Source organism: Conger conger, chromosome 13 (genome assembly GCF_963514075.1).
Source record: "Conger conger chromosome 13, fConCon1.1, whole genome shotgun sequence".
Taxonomy (NCBI): domain Eukaryota; kingdom Metazoa; phylum Chordata; class Actinopteri; order Anguilliformes; family Congridae; genus Conger; species Conger conger.
In genome coordinates this window covers 28,314,430-28,330,682 of record NC_083772.1, presented here as the reverse complement: position 1 = coordinate 28,330,682, position 16,253 = coordinate 28,314,430, and the positions used below count along the sequence as shown (strand labels likewise).

At 41.3% G+C, this 16,253-nt stretch overlaps 1 protein-coding gene across 1 annotated transcript; it reads left to right on the top strand.

Annotated features, from left to right (window-relative positions):
- Nucleotides 1-2,604: 2,604 nt before the first annotated feature.
- LOC133108377 (extracellular calcium-sensing receptor-like) lies at nt 2,605-15,514 on the top strand. Its single transcript, XM_061217876.1, has 6 exons — nt 2,605-2,804; nt 3,579-3,867; nt 4,054-4,857; nt 4,941-5,168; nt 7,169-7,292; nt 14,601-15,514. The coding sequence occupies exons 1-6, from the start codon at nt 2,605-2,607 to the stop codon at nt 15,512-15,514; spliced, it is 2,559 nt and encodes an 852-aa protein (XP_061073860.1).
- Nucleotides 15,515-16,253: the final 739 nt, after the last annotated feature.

The following is a 16,253-nucleotide window of genomic DNA, read 5'->3' as shown; positions in this document are numbered from 1 at the left end:
TAACCCTCCCCCTCCCCCAACTACAACCTACCATGTTATTTTCCCATGACAGACCATATAGCCAACCCAGATACTCTCAGGGTGTTTTGGTGTTTTCACATGCAGGCTTGAAGCACCGCTGGATACAGTTTTTTTTAAATCTGATAGTAAGATGCCAAGAGTAGATGACACTTTAGATCATTTTAAATACATTGTGTGGACATACATTCTCAAAACATTTGAATTGGCCTCTGTGTTGCATGTGTAAATGGCATTTGATTTCAGCCAAAATGAATACTTAATTGAATAAATAATAAATAATTCAATCCTTCATCATGACTAGTAACACCAACATCCAACTTATCCAATATAAGACCATCCATGTCGCACATCTCCCCAAGCAGAAATAATTTAAAATGGGATTTAGGGACTACTACTTTTTCTTCTTTTCCATACACCACCACACTGTCATTAATAAATAATTCAAGAACACACACACACACCTCTCTCTCTTACACAAACACACACACAAACACACAACACAAATAAGTGTAAACTCTTGTATAACCTAATATACATATTACATTTACAGTTCGTCTATGATACTGTTTATGTGAGGGAGCAGGGGCGGGAGACCAAGAGCGACCGGGAAGGGATCACACAAAGTTACCAACGATAAGTTGGATAACCACTAAAATAGGTGAGGAAAATAACAGAAAAAGGGAACAAAGCTCCCCGGTGATACGCCAACCGAAAAATATATATAATATATAATGGTCAGGGAAAACAAAACAAGATTTTACCGGCAGTCTCGAACGGGCTAAACTGTAAGTGCCAAACTCTGCCACTCGCCCCTCAAAACAGAGGCGGAACAAAGAAACAAAACTAGGGAAGGTTCTCAAGAGCTAACCAACCCAAAGGAAAACAAGAATAGGACCCTAAACTTATCTATTTCTAATTGCTAACTGAATTAAATTCAATCTCTCTCTCTCTCTCTCTCTCTCTCTCTCTCTCTACTTTTTATTCACATCTTAATGTTTTGTTTATTTTTGTAGTTGTATATGTGGGGAGGGGGGGTGGATCTACTTTTGTAATACATTTATTGGTGTGATTACAGTTTGATTGCTAACATACTAAAACTGGTTCTTTTAGCAAAAACTCTCAAATTATTACTTCAGCTCTCAGAGGACCAACACATCTCTAAAAATGAAAATGTATTGAGAATTCTTTTGTCTGCATGGCGGTGGTGGGTGTACGATCACATCCCTTATGTACAGTGGTTTCATGTTTTACGTTACATTTGCCATTCTGCTTCTGCAGCAAGAATCGCCTTTAATTAAATTCCCAGTTGACTTCTATGATTTGTTTTGCCCAGTAACGGGTTGCACAGTCATTTGAAGCAAGATTATCCATAATCCTTGGGTTATTTTTTTTGCACAACCACCACCAGATGGTATATTTGAGCACTCTACACCAGAGCTTTTGTGATCCCACTCCCAAAGGTGGCAGTGGTTTCCGCTAGAAAAAAAATCATAATCCGTCATAAAATGCGACAGGGACAGAACAGGGTTGAATTTTTTTCATTACCATCCACCATCTGACAGTATGCTTAAAGCTGTATGTGCTGAAAACTAGTGTGCATAATTGCCAGTGAATAGTTTTTGTATTGATTGCAAAACTGAGTTTTTTTGCACTTTTTACTAAGTAACAGCATTATGACCTAGGCACTCTATTGTGTAGGATATATGTCGGAACTGTATTGTCCTCTCAGGTCCTCTTGGCACTTGTTTTTGTGTTTGATTTGCACTTTGTTGTACGTCGCTCTGGATAAGAGCGTCTGCTAAATGCCACGTAATGTAATGTTATATATATATGACTAGATTTTGATTGCCTTTGGAGTCTGTTCTTGGCATTTCTCAACATGAGGACCAGAGTTCTGTCAAAGAAAGTCAAAGAAGCCATTACGAGGCTGAGAAATAAGAATAAAACAGTCAGAGCCATGGGCCTAACAATAGGCTTATCAATATAAACTGTTTGGATCAATATTGAGTTTCCAAACCATCCACAATCACAAGCACCAACAATCATTCCTAAGTCAAAGTCACTTAGATCACATTTCTTCCCCATTCTGACATTTGGTCTGAAAAACAGCTGAACTTCTTGGGCATGTCTACATTATTGTATGCATTAGTTGCTGCCACATGATTGGCTGATTAAATATTTGCATTAACAAGCTGGTGTGCAGTTCTACCTAATAAAGTGATCACTGAGTGTATATTTTCAATAGAATGCTGATACAAGTGTTCTAAATACAGTGTTCATATTTGGCCAATATCCACCAGAAAATGAATGCATGCCTTTTAGTGAGAATTTGGCCATAATCAAACAAGGAAACACACATAACATGTTACAGCATCTCCCTATGACCGAAATATAGGAGACATGAAACTGTTATGCTAGAATTATATAAGAAAGGCCTGAAAACTTAGCGTGTTGACCATAGAAGAATTATCCTGTATTTTTCATATGGGCTGTATTGTTGTGAAGGAATAGTTAGACACTGTCTCTTGAGGTCCCATCCACAGTACTATAAAAGAGTGGCTGGAGACCAAGTGACTGTAAGCCATGCTGCTCATACAGATGTGGATGGTGGTCCTCCTGGCTCAGGCAGACGACACCCCATGCAGGCAGCGAGGGAAGCCTGAACACCCACAGCTCCAAATGGATGGAGATATCATCATCGGAGGGATCTTCTCTTTCCACAACACCTGGGTTGAGAGTGAACCCACATTTTCTACAGAGCCAAAACAACCACAGTGTGAGAGGTACGTTATCCATTTTTCACAAAGTGATTCCACTGAACTCATTAACCAGAAGGCAAGAAAAGAGTGGACGTATTGTAGAACATAACTATTTTAGCAAACACTTCAATTTTAGCAAGATTAAACTTTAAACTTAAAATTTAAATTGTTTCACTTTCTCATAATATCTAATCACAATTCTTTTTTTTTGTTCCAGGTAAACAAAACTAGAATTTATTTAGATTTTTTACCATGATATGAATCTTCCATTATTGGTGTATATGACCATTGTTAGGTACAAATGTGCTTTTAACCCTTAGATTTTCATTGTTTTCTTCTCTCACTATTTTCAGATTACACAGATTTACTTAATAGATATCCCCTAATCCAACTCCAGTTTGGAGACAGAAGCAGAAAAAAGTAACATTGTGAAAATAATTTTATCCTGATTCATGTCATCTGTGAAGTTTTAAATGGATAGAAGTTGAGGTCCCCCATGCTTGTTTTGTCACTGCACATAAAATAAGGCACTGTTGTTGCTAAAACAGTGATATCGTAAAATAATTCATTGAAATAGAACTTTTAGTTTCATTTCAAAATAATTGAGTGGAAATAAATGAACACTGGCCATGTGTTTTAAGGAATTAAGCAGGATCACCTGATTTTCACACATTATTTAAAGTGAAAAATTCCCAGATTATTTTATAAAAAATAAGCTCTGAAAAGTCTTATTAATACATTATTAAAAGTGAGCAAGGGAGAGAATAGTCTGTTCCTTACCAATTGCATTTCTTTTAGTTTAAGCCTCAGAGAATTTCAAAATGCTCAAACTATGGTTTTTGCCATTGAAGAAATCAACAACAGCACTGCCATACTTCCTGGTGTCTCCATGGGCTATAAGATGTATGACTCTTGTGGTTCCATAGCACTTGCTATCGCAGCAGCAATGTCTTTAATTAATGGACAGGAAGGATCTTTCAGAGACAGTAACTGCTCCAGTCCAGCAGTTCAAGCCATCATCGCAGAAACCTCCTCAACACCAACTATAGCAATTTCATCTTCCATTGGGCCTTTACACATTCCAGTGGTAAGTTTACACCAACTTATACTATAAAAGATACAGCTTTATAAAGGCATCATCCTGATAGAGGGGTATACAAATCACCTTTTGGTTTGACAGAGCAAACAGATGTAGTAAATGTAACTGCTTGCATTGCCTTTACCGTGTCTATTATCCCAGTTCTCAAACTGGTGTATTTGTGCACCTTTGCAGATAAGTCACTTTGCTACCTGTGCATGTCTCAGTGACAAAACCAAACACCCATCATTTCTCAGAACCATTCCTAGTGATTATTATCAGAGCAGAGCACTGGCTCAGCTGGTGAAGCACTTTGGATGGACCTGGGTTGGAGCTTTATGCAGTGACAATGACTATGGAAACAATGGTATGGCTACCTTTGTGAGAGCGGCACAAGAGGAAGGCATCTGTGTAGAGTACTCTGAGGCTTTCTTCAGAACTGATCCCAGCGAGAACATTGTGAGAATAGCTGAAATCATAAAGACGTCCAGCTCAAAGGTTATTGTGGCTTTCGTTTCCTACTCTGACATGGAGGTTTTGCTTAAAGAACTGTCCCTACGGAATGTCACAGGATTGCAGTGGATTGGCAGTGAATCCTGGATTTCAGATTCAAACATCGCCACTGGAGAATGGCAACACATTCTGAGAGGATCTTTGGGATTTGCCATCCCTAAAGCTAAAATCAGGGGCCTGAAAGATTTTTTGCTCAGTATACACCCATCTGCCAGCATATCCATTTACAATAAGCTGTGGGAAACTATGTTTGGATGTTTGCTGCCCATACCCAACAATAAGGAAGATTATAATTTTTGTAGCGGCACAGAAAGTTTGAGTGACATACAAAACCAATACACTGATGTCTCAGAACTGCAAATTGCCAATAATGTCTACAAAGCAGTGTATGCTATAGCTCATGCCCTGCATAACATGTATGCTTGTGGAAACAGTCAGCTCAATGATACATGCAAGGAAGGGGCTGGAGAAACTGAGCCATGGCAGGTAAGTCTATGATTAAAAGGAGACCATTTAATTTGTCAAAGTGGTTTTGGTTGTATACTTATATGGTTTATATTTAACTTTAGGTTCTACAACACATAAAGAAAGTTAATTTCTCTACTCTTCATGGTGAGGAAGTTTTCTTTGATGAGAATGGAGACCCTGCAGCAAAGTATGAATTGCTGAACTGGCAGGATGGTAAAGAGGGAAAGACCAACTTTGTGACAGTGGGTGTCTATGATGCATCTTTACCACCACACCATCAACTCTCACTGAACAATTTCACCATTGTCTGGGGGAAAGACCAGGAACAGGTATGGTTGGGATTCATTTTGATGTTATAGTATGCCCATTAGCTAAATGCACTGTATACATGATTTAAATAGTCAGATTTGTCCAAATGGCAATTATCATCCATCCATCCATCCATCCATCCATTATCTGAACCCGCTTATCCTGATCAGGGTCGCAGGGGGGCTGGAGCCTATCCCAGCATACATTGGGCGAAAGGCAGGAATACACCCTGGACAGGTCGCCAGTCTATCTCAGGGCACACACACCATTCACTCACGCAATTTAGACTCTCCAATCAGCCTAACGTGCATGTCTTTGGACTGTGGGAGGAAACCGGAGTACCCGGAGGAAACCCACGCAGACACGGGGAGAACATGCAAACTCCGCACAGAGAGGCCCCGGCCGACGGGGATTCAAACCCAGGACCTCCTTGCTGTGAGGCGGCAGTGCTACCCACTGCACCATCCGTGCCGCCATGGCAATTATCAGACCTGGATTTAATAATGAAAAAGTCCTTAACGTTAACCCATAAATAAATGCTTTTTTATTCCTTTTCATTCCCATACTGTAGGTTGAGATCATGTTAGTGATCACTGAATTCGCATGTGCCTGTTTCTGTTAGATGCCAGGTCATCATATGCCAAATACCTGTCTGATTTCTGGCTTTCAGAAATCTTTGAGAAATTGAATGCATTCAACATTTCACTGCAAGGTCCCAATGCAAGCATTCACTAACTGAGTGAAAAAAATTGAGGGCTTAATGAAGAAACCTAGGCACTGGACAGAGCGAGTTGAAGCAGGCGGCTTGCAAATGTCCGCTGGGCTGGAGGAGTTTTTAGAAGAAACTAAAAACATTCATTGCAAAACAAACACTGTAAAGAAAAGGGCACAGGCTAAAAAGATTGAGAACCAATGACCTAGATCACTGAGAGGAAATGGTGAACCTATTTTGAAATATTTTGCATGTTTACAATTAGTAGTTGACAAGTCATTTACTAATAAGCCATTGCCAGGCCATTGAGCAATGACAGTTAGCAGGTTGTATTTTTCATCCGATATAATGATAATGGAGAGATACTGCTTGCAATTCAGGAAAGGGAACAGAAAAATGGAAGGTGTTTAATGCTTACATGTGGACAGCCACTATGATGTTGGGTCATCCAGCGATGGCATGAAAGTTTGACGGTGGTGTATGGGAATTTGATGCATGTGTGTGAGAGTATGAGAGTTTGATTACCGAGGGGAGCACACAACTAACAGAGGAATGGGACATACCTGCTCAGTCCCCAATCTCCTTTTTAACAGTTCCAGAAAAAAGGGCCAGAAATCCTACTGTAGTAAGTACTTGGAGATAGGGAATGGGAAAGGGTTGGATTTGAATGTCTGTCTCATAACTTATGCCTCCAACAAGTCACAGATTTGTACAATCACTGGCTGTGGTACTTAAAAAATCACGATAATACGCATTCATCAGTTTCTGTGCATAAATCAGCACAGTCTCTAAAAACACAATCTCTTCCAAGGGCCTGATGAACCAAGCAATCCAAAAGAAGTAAGCAAGCCATGATGTTCCGCATAGTCACATCATGCAAGGACAAATTAACCCTAAATGAGTGCATTTATTTGCATGTTAATTGTTCATCTCGTCACAAAATCAATCTTTATCAGAAATTATTTTCTTTTATTCAGTTAACTGAAATACAAAACAATTGGTGAATGTGCCAACTTTTCTTAAATCACTTGTTTAAAGAGATTTAAGCAATTTAGGAACAAATCTGTTCATACAAGTGGCTATTGCATGAGGCCCAATTAATCCACAGGTTTCAATATTAGACTTAGTAGTTTTACACTATTGCATGAGGCCCAATTAATCCACAGGTTTCAATATTAGACTTAGTAGTTTTACACTACAAATTATGTTTGCATTGTTAAATATATATGATGCAGACATTGTATTGAACCCAGGAAATAAGGACACCTCTAGTGTGTGAACATTAATATGAAAACTTTTTGTTTGAAGGTGCCTGTGTCAGTGTGCAGTGAGAGCTGTCCTCCAGGAAGTCGGAAGGCTGTGCAGAGAGGAAGGCCTGTCTGCTGCTATGACTGTGTGCCTTGTTCTGAGGGAGAAATCAGCAATACAACCGGTACAGCAAGTTTTTTATTTTGTGAATATTCACTCAGCTTTAGAGTTCAAATTGAACACTCGTGAGACACCATTGGTGTTTTTTTAGTATGTTTTTTTATTATTATTTTGGCTCTGTACTCCAGGGCACTAGATTTGAAATAAATAATATATTGATTATGAGGTTCAACTGCCTACTGGTTTAATTTGACTAGAGTATTTCAGCTCAGTAATAGATAAGAACAAGTGATCCCACTCTGGTAACCTACTGTGTGACTAGAATGTTAACCATGAGTTTTATTTACGAAATCAAAATGATGCAACAGAGCTGTGTACCGTTCAGAGCCAGAGGTCAGATTTTCTCAGTTGAAAATTCCAACTTCCGACCTCCAAGTTTTCCAGGTGTATGACACAAAAAGCAAACAATGTGGCGAGTACACTCAGAGAGCACAGAGACATGTTTTCCTCAGCTCTCTGCCTGTTTATGCTTTGCATTTTCTAATTTGCTAAATATTCTTCCAAAGAGAGCTACTGCCAGTTGCACTGGCACTAACGAAAGCATCTATAGTGGAATCACAGAATGGAATAAAAAGTTTTGGGACACAGGAAAGTTTCAGAGCACAGCTTTAGGCCAAAAAGAAAAAGAAAAAAAAAGAAGCTATATTTACAGTGTATTGCATAACGAGTTGTCGGGTAAATAGCTTTGATTATTGGCATTGAAACCCTGATTACATGGAACATATATGTTTCTTGAACGTGCAGGTTGCAACTGACTGTATTTAACAATTATTTGTATTCAAGTATCACCTCTTTTGTTAGAAGCAGAAGGAAACTCTTTCTTTAGAAGTATACAATAACTGAGCTCTTAGAATATTCATGTTTGGTCTCCTTAGAGAGAGGAAAAGACAAATCTTTTGATGACAATATCATACTGCTCAGTCCTGCCTCTAACAACATGAGGAAACATAGAAAGTTCCAGCTAAGACAGTTCCGCCTCACCCACATCTTCCCGAGTCCCCGCTGATGCAAACGCATGAAATGCACATGTTCCTTGACACAGTTGGCGTATTTCACACAGACACATTCAGGGAGTCAAGATAGTGGAGTTTGCGGGGTTTGATATTGCTGCTACAGTCTTGGATTCTGCCTTATAGCTAGGGGTGAGCAGAGTACTCATTTTAGATGAGTACCGATAAGGAAGGTTAAAATCGCTACACAAGTAAATCAAGGTAGTTTATAATGGTATATAGATATATGTTCTGTTTCTCAAGACGTAGCATTTATACCTAGTGTAGCCCATTTGGCCAAAAAATCTCTAACAAGTCTTATTTTTATCTTCAAGTTGTTCCACTGCATAGAAGGCTTGCGGAAAGTACACAGTGCTCACATCACACCCCAAAAGCTTGAGGCAGCATGATTCACCGTACATGCGGCCCAGAAAATGTTAAAATCATTTTTTTTACATATTTGTGAAATTACATTCTAAGTTAAGAATGTCAAAACATTACTTTGACAATGATCATTCAGAACATTTAGTTCAAACAAATAAGTGTGCATCAGGTTGTTTGAAGCTCATCCTCATTAATTTCCGCAGGCCGAGGTCTGCATATTTTTCCAGAACTGGTGATGGAAGAACCCCCTTAGTTTGCCATCTTGCTCCTGCATAGTCTGTGGTGTATTCTTTATAGTAACGACCTCTCTTACAACCTGCTCGTTGAGTATACAATCTTGCATTCTTGCTTTGGCTGGAGAGTTATTACATTTATTTAAAAAATTACTTTGGGTGTGCCTTGATACACAGCTCGAGGGTGAAGTTGTCCTTATGTGAAGATCAGATTTCCCAACCGCAATTCTAAATAACCACTGGAGCCTGCACTAAAATGCCAAACTGATCCTGAACTGATTGTGAAATGACATTTATCACACAAAATATTGATTATTTACTGTATCTATAGATAGTAGGCTAGTTTGGGATAAGTTCATGAACCGTTCTTGAAACTTAGGCCTATATTAGAAATATGACACTGTGCTGCCCCCTACTGTCAGACATTGAGTATTTCAGATAGTGATAAATTAGAGTACTCACATTTGCCACCTGGTGGTGGGTGTGCAAACAACAAGTAGTTACTGTGGAAAAACAAACAAAAAAAATGCAAACTTTCCTCTGCCAGGCAGATCTCCCGAGGCAGAAGCACCAAATTAAACACAAAACCACTGTATACATCATTATCCATGTTGTTTACGATAATTCCTGAGCCTACTGCATGTCTGGAATGATTGTCTTGAAGGGCAATCTACCTACAATCTACCTCAGCTTCCTATATTTTCTGCCAAGATTTCCTGGTACCTGGAATTCATTTAAAATAGTGCCCCTGGATTATGACCTACCTCCATATTTGACAGCAGCTATAGGTGCATCTCCTTGTATGTATTCCTGTTTTTTGCCACCAAACATGTTGATGCTGTGTATAGCCAAACATTTTTGGTCTTATCTGACCATAGCACTCTCTTCCAGTCATAATTCCAATGAGGTTTGGCAAACCTCAAGATGCTTGATTTTGTTTATTGTCCTCAGTCTTCGGGACAAGAAAGAATTTCTTGGTATGGAGGTGCAATTTTATGGTTCTTTTTCAGAATTGGTGACCCCAAGATGATCTCTTATGACCGCTTATGAAAATGTGTTTTGTGACTTTAAGAGCATTGCATTGTGGTTTTGGTTGCGATAGGGCACTTGTAGCTTTTTGATTGCTGTGGCAGAAAACCAGTTGTTGCTACACATCGTTTAAGGTATTTCTTTGGCGGAATCAATGCAATCTGCTTCACGGAAATAACAACATTTGTCTCTTCACTGACTTGACACAGTGAAATTAATGGACATTTTATTTTTGTTACCTCAAAATCTGGTTCGGCATCATGGTGCTAGCTAAGTCAATTAAAACTTCCCTGAAGCAGTCCCAACTACGGTCAAGAAACAAAGTTAGGAAGGATAGGAAGAAGATGTAGGAACATACACTAGCATTCAAAAGTTTGTCTTGGCTTGCCTTTTTCTGATTTAATATTAAAATTTCAATGAAATTTTAGTTTTTCAAACAATTCATACATGGTCAAAGAGCAGATTCAGAGATTTTATTAAAGGATATTTTTATACATTTTGGTTTAACCATGTAGTAATTACCCCTCTGAGGAATCGCCACCTTAACATGGAGGAGGGGTTTGTGTGTCCCAGTGATTCTGGGAGCTAGGTTGTCGGGGGCACTGTTAGCCCCCAGTAGGGTCTCCCAAGGCAAATTGGTCCTGGGGGAGGGGCCGGACTAAGAGCGATTCAAAGACTCCCATGATACGGCCACACAACGACCCAGTTACCTCGCCCGGAAAAGGGAAACCAGGGCCCCCTGCTGGAGCCAGACCCGGGAGGGGAGCTCGTCGGCGAGCGTCTGGTGGCCGGGCCTTATCCCATGGGGCCCGGCTGGGCACAGCCCGAACTGGTCACGTGGGGTCGCCGCCCTGTGGGCTTACCACCTGCAGGGGTCAGCATCGGAGTCGGGTGCTTTGCCCAACGGGCAGTAGGCAAAGGCAGGGATCCGGGCGTGCTGATCCTCGGCGTCGCAGACTGGTTCTGGGGACGTGGAACGTCACCTCTCTGGTGGGGAAGGAACCGGAGCTAGTGCAGGAGGCGGAGCGGTACCAACTAGATATAGTCGGGCTCACCTCCACGCACAGTACTGGTTCCGGAACCAAACTCCTGGAGAGGGGCTGGACTCTGTTCTTTTCTGGAGTTGCTCAAGGTGAGAAGCGCCGGGCGGGTGTGGGGATACTCACAAGCCACCGGCTGAGCGCCACTGTGTTGGAGTTCCACCCGGGGAACGAGAGGGTCGCCTCTCTGCGACTACGTGTCGCTGGGGGGAAAGCTCTGACTGTCATTTGTGCTTATGCACCAAACGGCAGTTCAGAGTATTCAGCCTTCTTGGAGTCACTGGGCGGCATCCTGGAAAGGGTGCCACCCGGAGACTCCATAGTTCTGCTGGGCGACTTCAACGCTCACATGGGCAATGACGGAGAAACCTGGAGGGGGGTGATTGGGAGGAACGGCCTGCCTGATCTGAACCCAAGCGGTGTTTTGTTATTGGACTTCTGTGCTGGTCATGGATTGTCGATAACAAACACCATGTTCGAGCATAGGGTAGCTCATAAGTGTACTTGGTACCAGAGCACCTTAGGCCAAAGATCGATCATCGACTTTGTGGTCATATCGTCAGACCTGCCTTGGACACTCGGGTGAAGAGAGGAGCAGAGCTGTCAACTGATCACCACCAGGTGGTGAGTTGGATCAAGTGGCCGGGGAGGCTGCCGGACAGACCCGGTAAACCCAAACGTGTAGTGAGGGTGAACTGGGAACGTTTGGCGGAGGCCCCTGTTCGCGAGGTCTTCAACTCCCACCTCCGGAAGAACTTCTCACGCATCCCGTGAAGCTGGGGACATGGAGTCCGAGTGGGCCATGGTCAAAGCCTCCATTGCAGAGGCGGCAAGCAGGAGCTGTGGCCAGAAGGTCATCGGTGCCTGTCGGGGCGGCAACCCAAGAACCCGCTGGTGGACACCAGCGGTGAGGGAGGCCGTCAAGCTGAAGAAGGAGGCCTTTCGGGCTTGGCTGGCCCGGGGGTCCCCTGAAGCAGCAGACAGGTACCGGGTGGCCAGAAGGGCTGCGGCTTCGGCAGTCGCTGAAGCAAAAACCCGGGTATGGGAGGAGTTTGGGGAGGCTATGGAGAAGGACTTTCGGTTGGCCTCGAGGAAGTTCTGGCAAACCATCCGACGACTCAGAAAGGGAAAGCAGGGCTTGTCTTAGGCTGTTTTCAGCAGGGAAGGAGAACTGCTGACCCGGACTGGGGATATTGTCAGGCGGTGGACCGGTAGTGACCGAAAGAACGAGATCGCGTATACAAGCGGCCGAAATGAGCTTCCTCCGTAGGGTGGCCGGGCTCAGCCTTAGAGATAGGGTGAGGAGCTCGGACATCCGGAGGGAGCTCGGAGTAGAGCCGCTGCTCCTTCGCGTCAAAAGGAGCCAATTGAGGTGGTTCGGGCATCTGATCAGGATGCCTCCCGGGCGCCTCCCTTTGGAGGTTTTCCGGGCTCGTCCAACTGGGCGGAGACCCCGAGGGAGACCCAGAGCCCGCTGGAGAGATTATATATCTCTCCTGGCCAGGGAACGCCTCGGGATCCCCCAGGAGGAGCTAGAATGCGTTGCTGGGGAGAGGGACGCCTGGAATACCCGGCTTTGCCTACTGCCACCGCGACCCGACTCCGGATAAGTGGGTGATAATGGATGGATGGATGGATGACGTAGTAATTACAGAATTTTTATATATTTTCAATATAATTCAGTAGTTTGCTAGACAGCTATCCGTGAGACCATTTGACCTAAAAGTGAATGTTAGGTAACATGACTGTTAGCAAACCTAGTAAAAGCAACCTGTTCTTTATTATCACAGACCCCATTTACTCTCGGTAGTTTCATGTGACTTATCTGATAATATCCAGATATGAAATCCGATTGCTATTTTGCATGTAAAATGCAAAACCCAGACAACCTCACTTCCGATTTTGTTCTGATATTTTGGGCAAATATCGTAGCTGCTAGAAGAATAGCAAGTTTCTATAGCATGTTTCAATTTCGTAATGGAAAATGTCATTCGGCAGACAATGTACAACAGAAGACAGTTGTGTTGAGACTGTTCAATACAGCAGCGGCCTTGGTTGCAGCCGTTGCAAAAACTTTAGAATTATGTAACTACTCTGAAGTTTGTTTTTATCAGAATTCTGTCAGTATCGCTAGTGAGCATTTACTTTTCAACCAAGTGTGTCCTCTGTGTGTCCTTGTGAAGTTACATGTGTTCGGATTGGAGGATGGCAAAATCGCATTTGGGAGGAGTTTCGGTTGTCATATGTGTGATCAGTGAAGCAAAGTGCAGTGTACCTAACCTGAAGTGGTGTCTCCAAATCTATATATGTACATGCCTGTTTAGTGCATTGCTGTAATCACAGTGTCCCTGAATTACTTTTTTGATTAGCTGGCCTAATCGCAATTGGATCAATTGTTGCCAACCATCCAGTAAAATACGGAATCATTCCCCTAATTTAAGTAAAAGACACATTCGGTAACTGAGCCTATTTACTTCTACAGTACAGTCAGTTAAGTAACAGGAACACAGTAACATCTGAAACAAACGTTATGTTGGAATGATGTGTTTTGTTGGTAAGCCATTGTATAAGCGGGATGATGGCCTTGGGTCTGAGTGGTATGCAGTTGTCTTCCAGTTGTCACTGAGTGAAGGAAAGCACCTTTTGTGGCTGCAAAAAGGAACACTGTCTGTTTTACAAGAAAGTGCTTATTTTGATCCAGCATGCAAACAACTGCTTTTTATTAATATTACACAGTTTTGACCGACATGTAGGCTTAGTAGAAAGTAAAACATCCCATGGGCTAAAATCCTTGAAAATAGATTTGTGTGCAGAAAACCTCTACATTATTGGCTACCATCAGTAGTTGGATTGCCTCGTTCCTCCTGCTCTGAATAGTAGCACTTGCCAAAACAACAGGCTGGCATCAACCAACATAAAAGTTCAGTTTGCAAATAACTAATGCTGCCAATCTCGTGAATTAATTCTCCCAAAAACACTCCTGAAAATATTAAATTGACATCCATACCCTATGTAACATTATTAAAGCCAGAATTGTATTTTTTAATTGTGGCAATTGGGATTACCTCAGAGACTATCTGGCAGCTTGTCCCCCAAGCTTGAACAATAACCTCATATTCGTTATTCAATTTCAAATGCAATGTGCTGGAGCTAAAAAGAGCTAAAATAAACAGAAATTGTGTCACTGTACAAACACTTACAGAATGCATTGTCTGTGTGTCTGTTATTCGTTTATTCATTTAATTATTGTGTTTCTCTTTCGCAGTTCTCAGTTTAGAGGACCAAGTATACTTGGTCCATCAATTACTCTTATGCAAACAAAATTAATTCTCGTGATTTGTCCATTTGAGAACTATGTGATAGGAATGTGCTTTTTGCTCAAATTTGATAATTAGTTGGGCCATTTTAACCCCTGGATGACACCATGTACTGTATGGTCCATCCTAATATGCACAAATGGACTGTTAACTGTGCTATCCAATAATATATTCTAAAAACTCAAAATGTAAAAGAAAGTCATTGTTTATGAAAAAATAAACATTTATTAAGTCAAAGTTAAGAACAAAATGCACATTTCATGCACTATCATGTGAAAACTAAGCGTTCATTGTTTTTTCCCCCATTTCTTTCCATACAGATTCTATCAATTGCATCACATGTCCACAGGAATTCTGGTCAAATGAGCAAAGGAATCGATGTGTCTTAAAAAACACAGAATTCCTGAATTTTGAAGAAATTATGGGTATATTGCTGATGATATTTTCATTACTTGGTGCTACTTTAACTGTCGGTGTAGCAATAATATTCTTTGTACACAAAGACACTCCCATTGTGAAAGCCAACAACTCAGAGCTGAGTTTCCTGCTGCTCTTTTCATTGAAACTGTGTTTCCTTTGCTCTCTTACCTTCATCGGCCGGCCCTCTGAGTGGTCCTGTATGCTGCGCCACACTGCTTTTGGGATCACCTTTGTCCTCTGCATCTCTTGTGTTCTGGGGAAAACAATAGTGGTGTTAATGGCCTTCAGGGCAACACTTCCAGGCAGTAATGTCATGAAGTGGTTTGGGCCTCTCCAGCAGAGACTGAGTGTTCTTGCTTTCACTCTCATACAGGTCCTTATTTGTGTGCTTTGGTTAACCATATCCCCTCCTTTCCCCAACAAGAACACAAAGTACTACAAAGAAAAGATAATTCTAGAATGTGATGTAGGATCAGCAGTGGGGTTCTGGGCAGTGCTAGGTTATATTGGGCTCCTCTCTATATTGTGCTTTGTTTTAGCTTTTCTAGCTCGTAAATTGCCTGACAACTTCAATGAAGCCAAATACATCACATTCAGCATGCTCATATTCAGTGCAGTCTGGATCACCTTTATACCAGCTTATGTCAGCTCACCTGGAAAGTTCACTGTTGCTGTGGAGATCTTTGCAATTTTAGCTTCCAGCTATGGGATGCTTTTTTGTATTTTTGCTCCAAAATGTTACATTATACTGGTGACACCAGAGAAGAATACAAAAAGGCACATGATGGGAAAGATGCCACCAAAATCACTTTAAACCCAATACAATCAAACAAATCAATAAAATGTGCTTCTGATAATTGTAATATGTCAGATAGTGATCCATAACAATAGCAATACCATACTAGTTAAAAATATGAACTAACTGTACTTTCCTAAATGGTACATAACTTAGATGTGGTTTCTATTAAAAACAAACTATATAAATGGTTCAGTGTTAGGCTACATATACCAGGCAATAAAGGAAATCAGGGGGCTGTAGGAAGTTCCACAACAATAGCCACCAGAAAATAGCAAATATGTGCAATGCTTTCCCATCTCATGAGGCATTACCTTCTATTATTGCAGAGCATCAGAAGTTTGATCTAGTAAGTGCAGGCAGGACTTCCACAGATCCATGTGGTGGTGATCTGTATTGTTGAAGCCAAATAAAATATATGCTCAATTTCAGAATTCTACCCTCAGTTTTCGGTGGATTTCTGCATTAACGAGTAGAACCGTTACAATATATATGTATATATAACTATAACTGTTACAACCGTTACACTCACTCTATATACTGTAGATCAGGGGTCACCAACCTTTTTGAAACTGAGAGCTACTTCATGGGTACTGAGTCATACTAAGGGCTACCAGTTTGTTTTGTCACGCGCACAATACTGACCTTTGGACTAGAATAGGTCAGAGTTCACCTAAACTTATCTAAACTTAATGTATAATAAACATATTTTTAAGATATTGTCATTTTTAAATCTATATAAATGCAAGTGTGATTA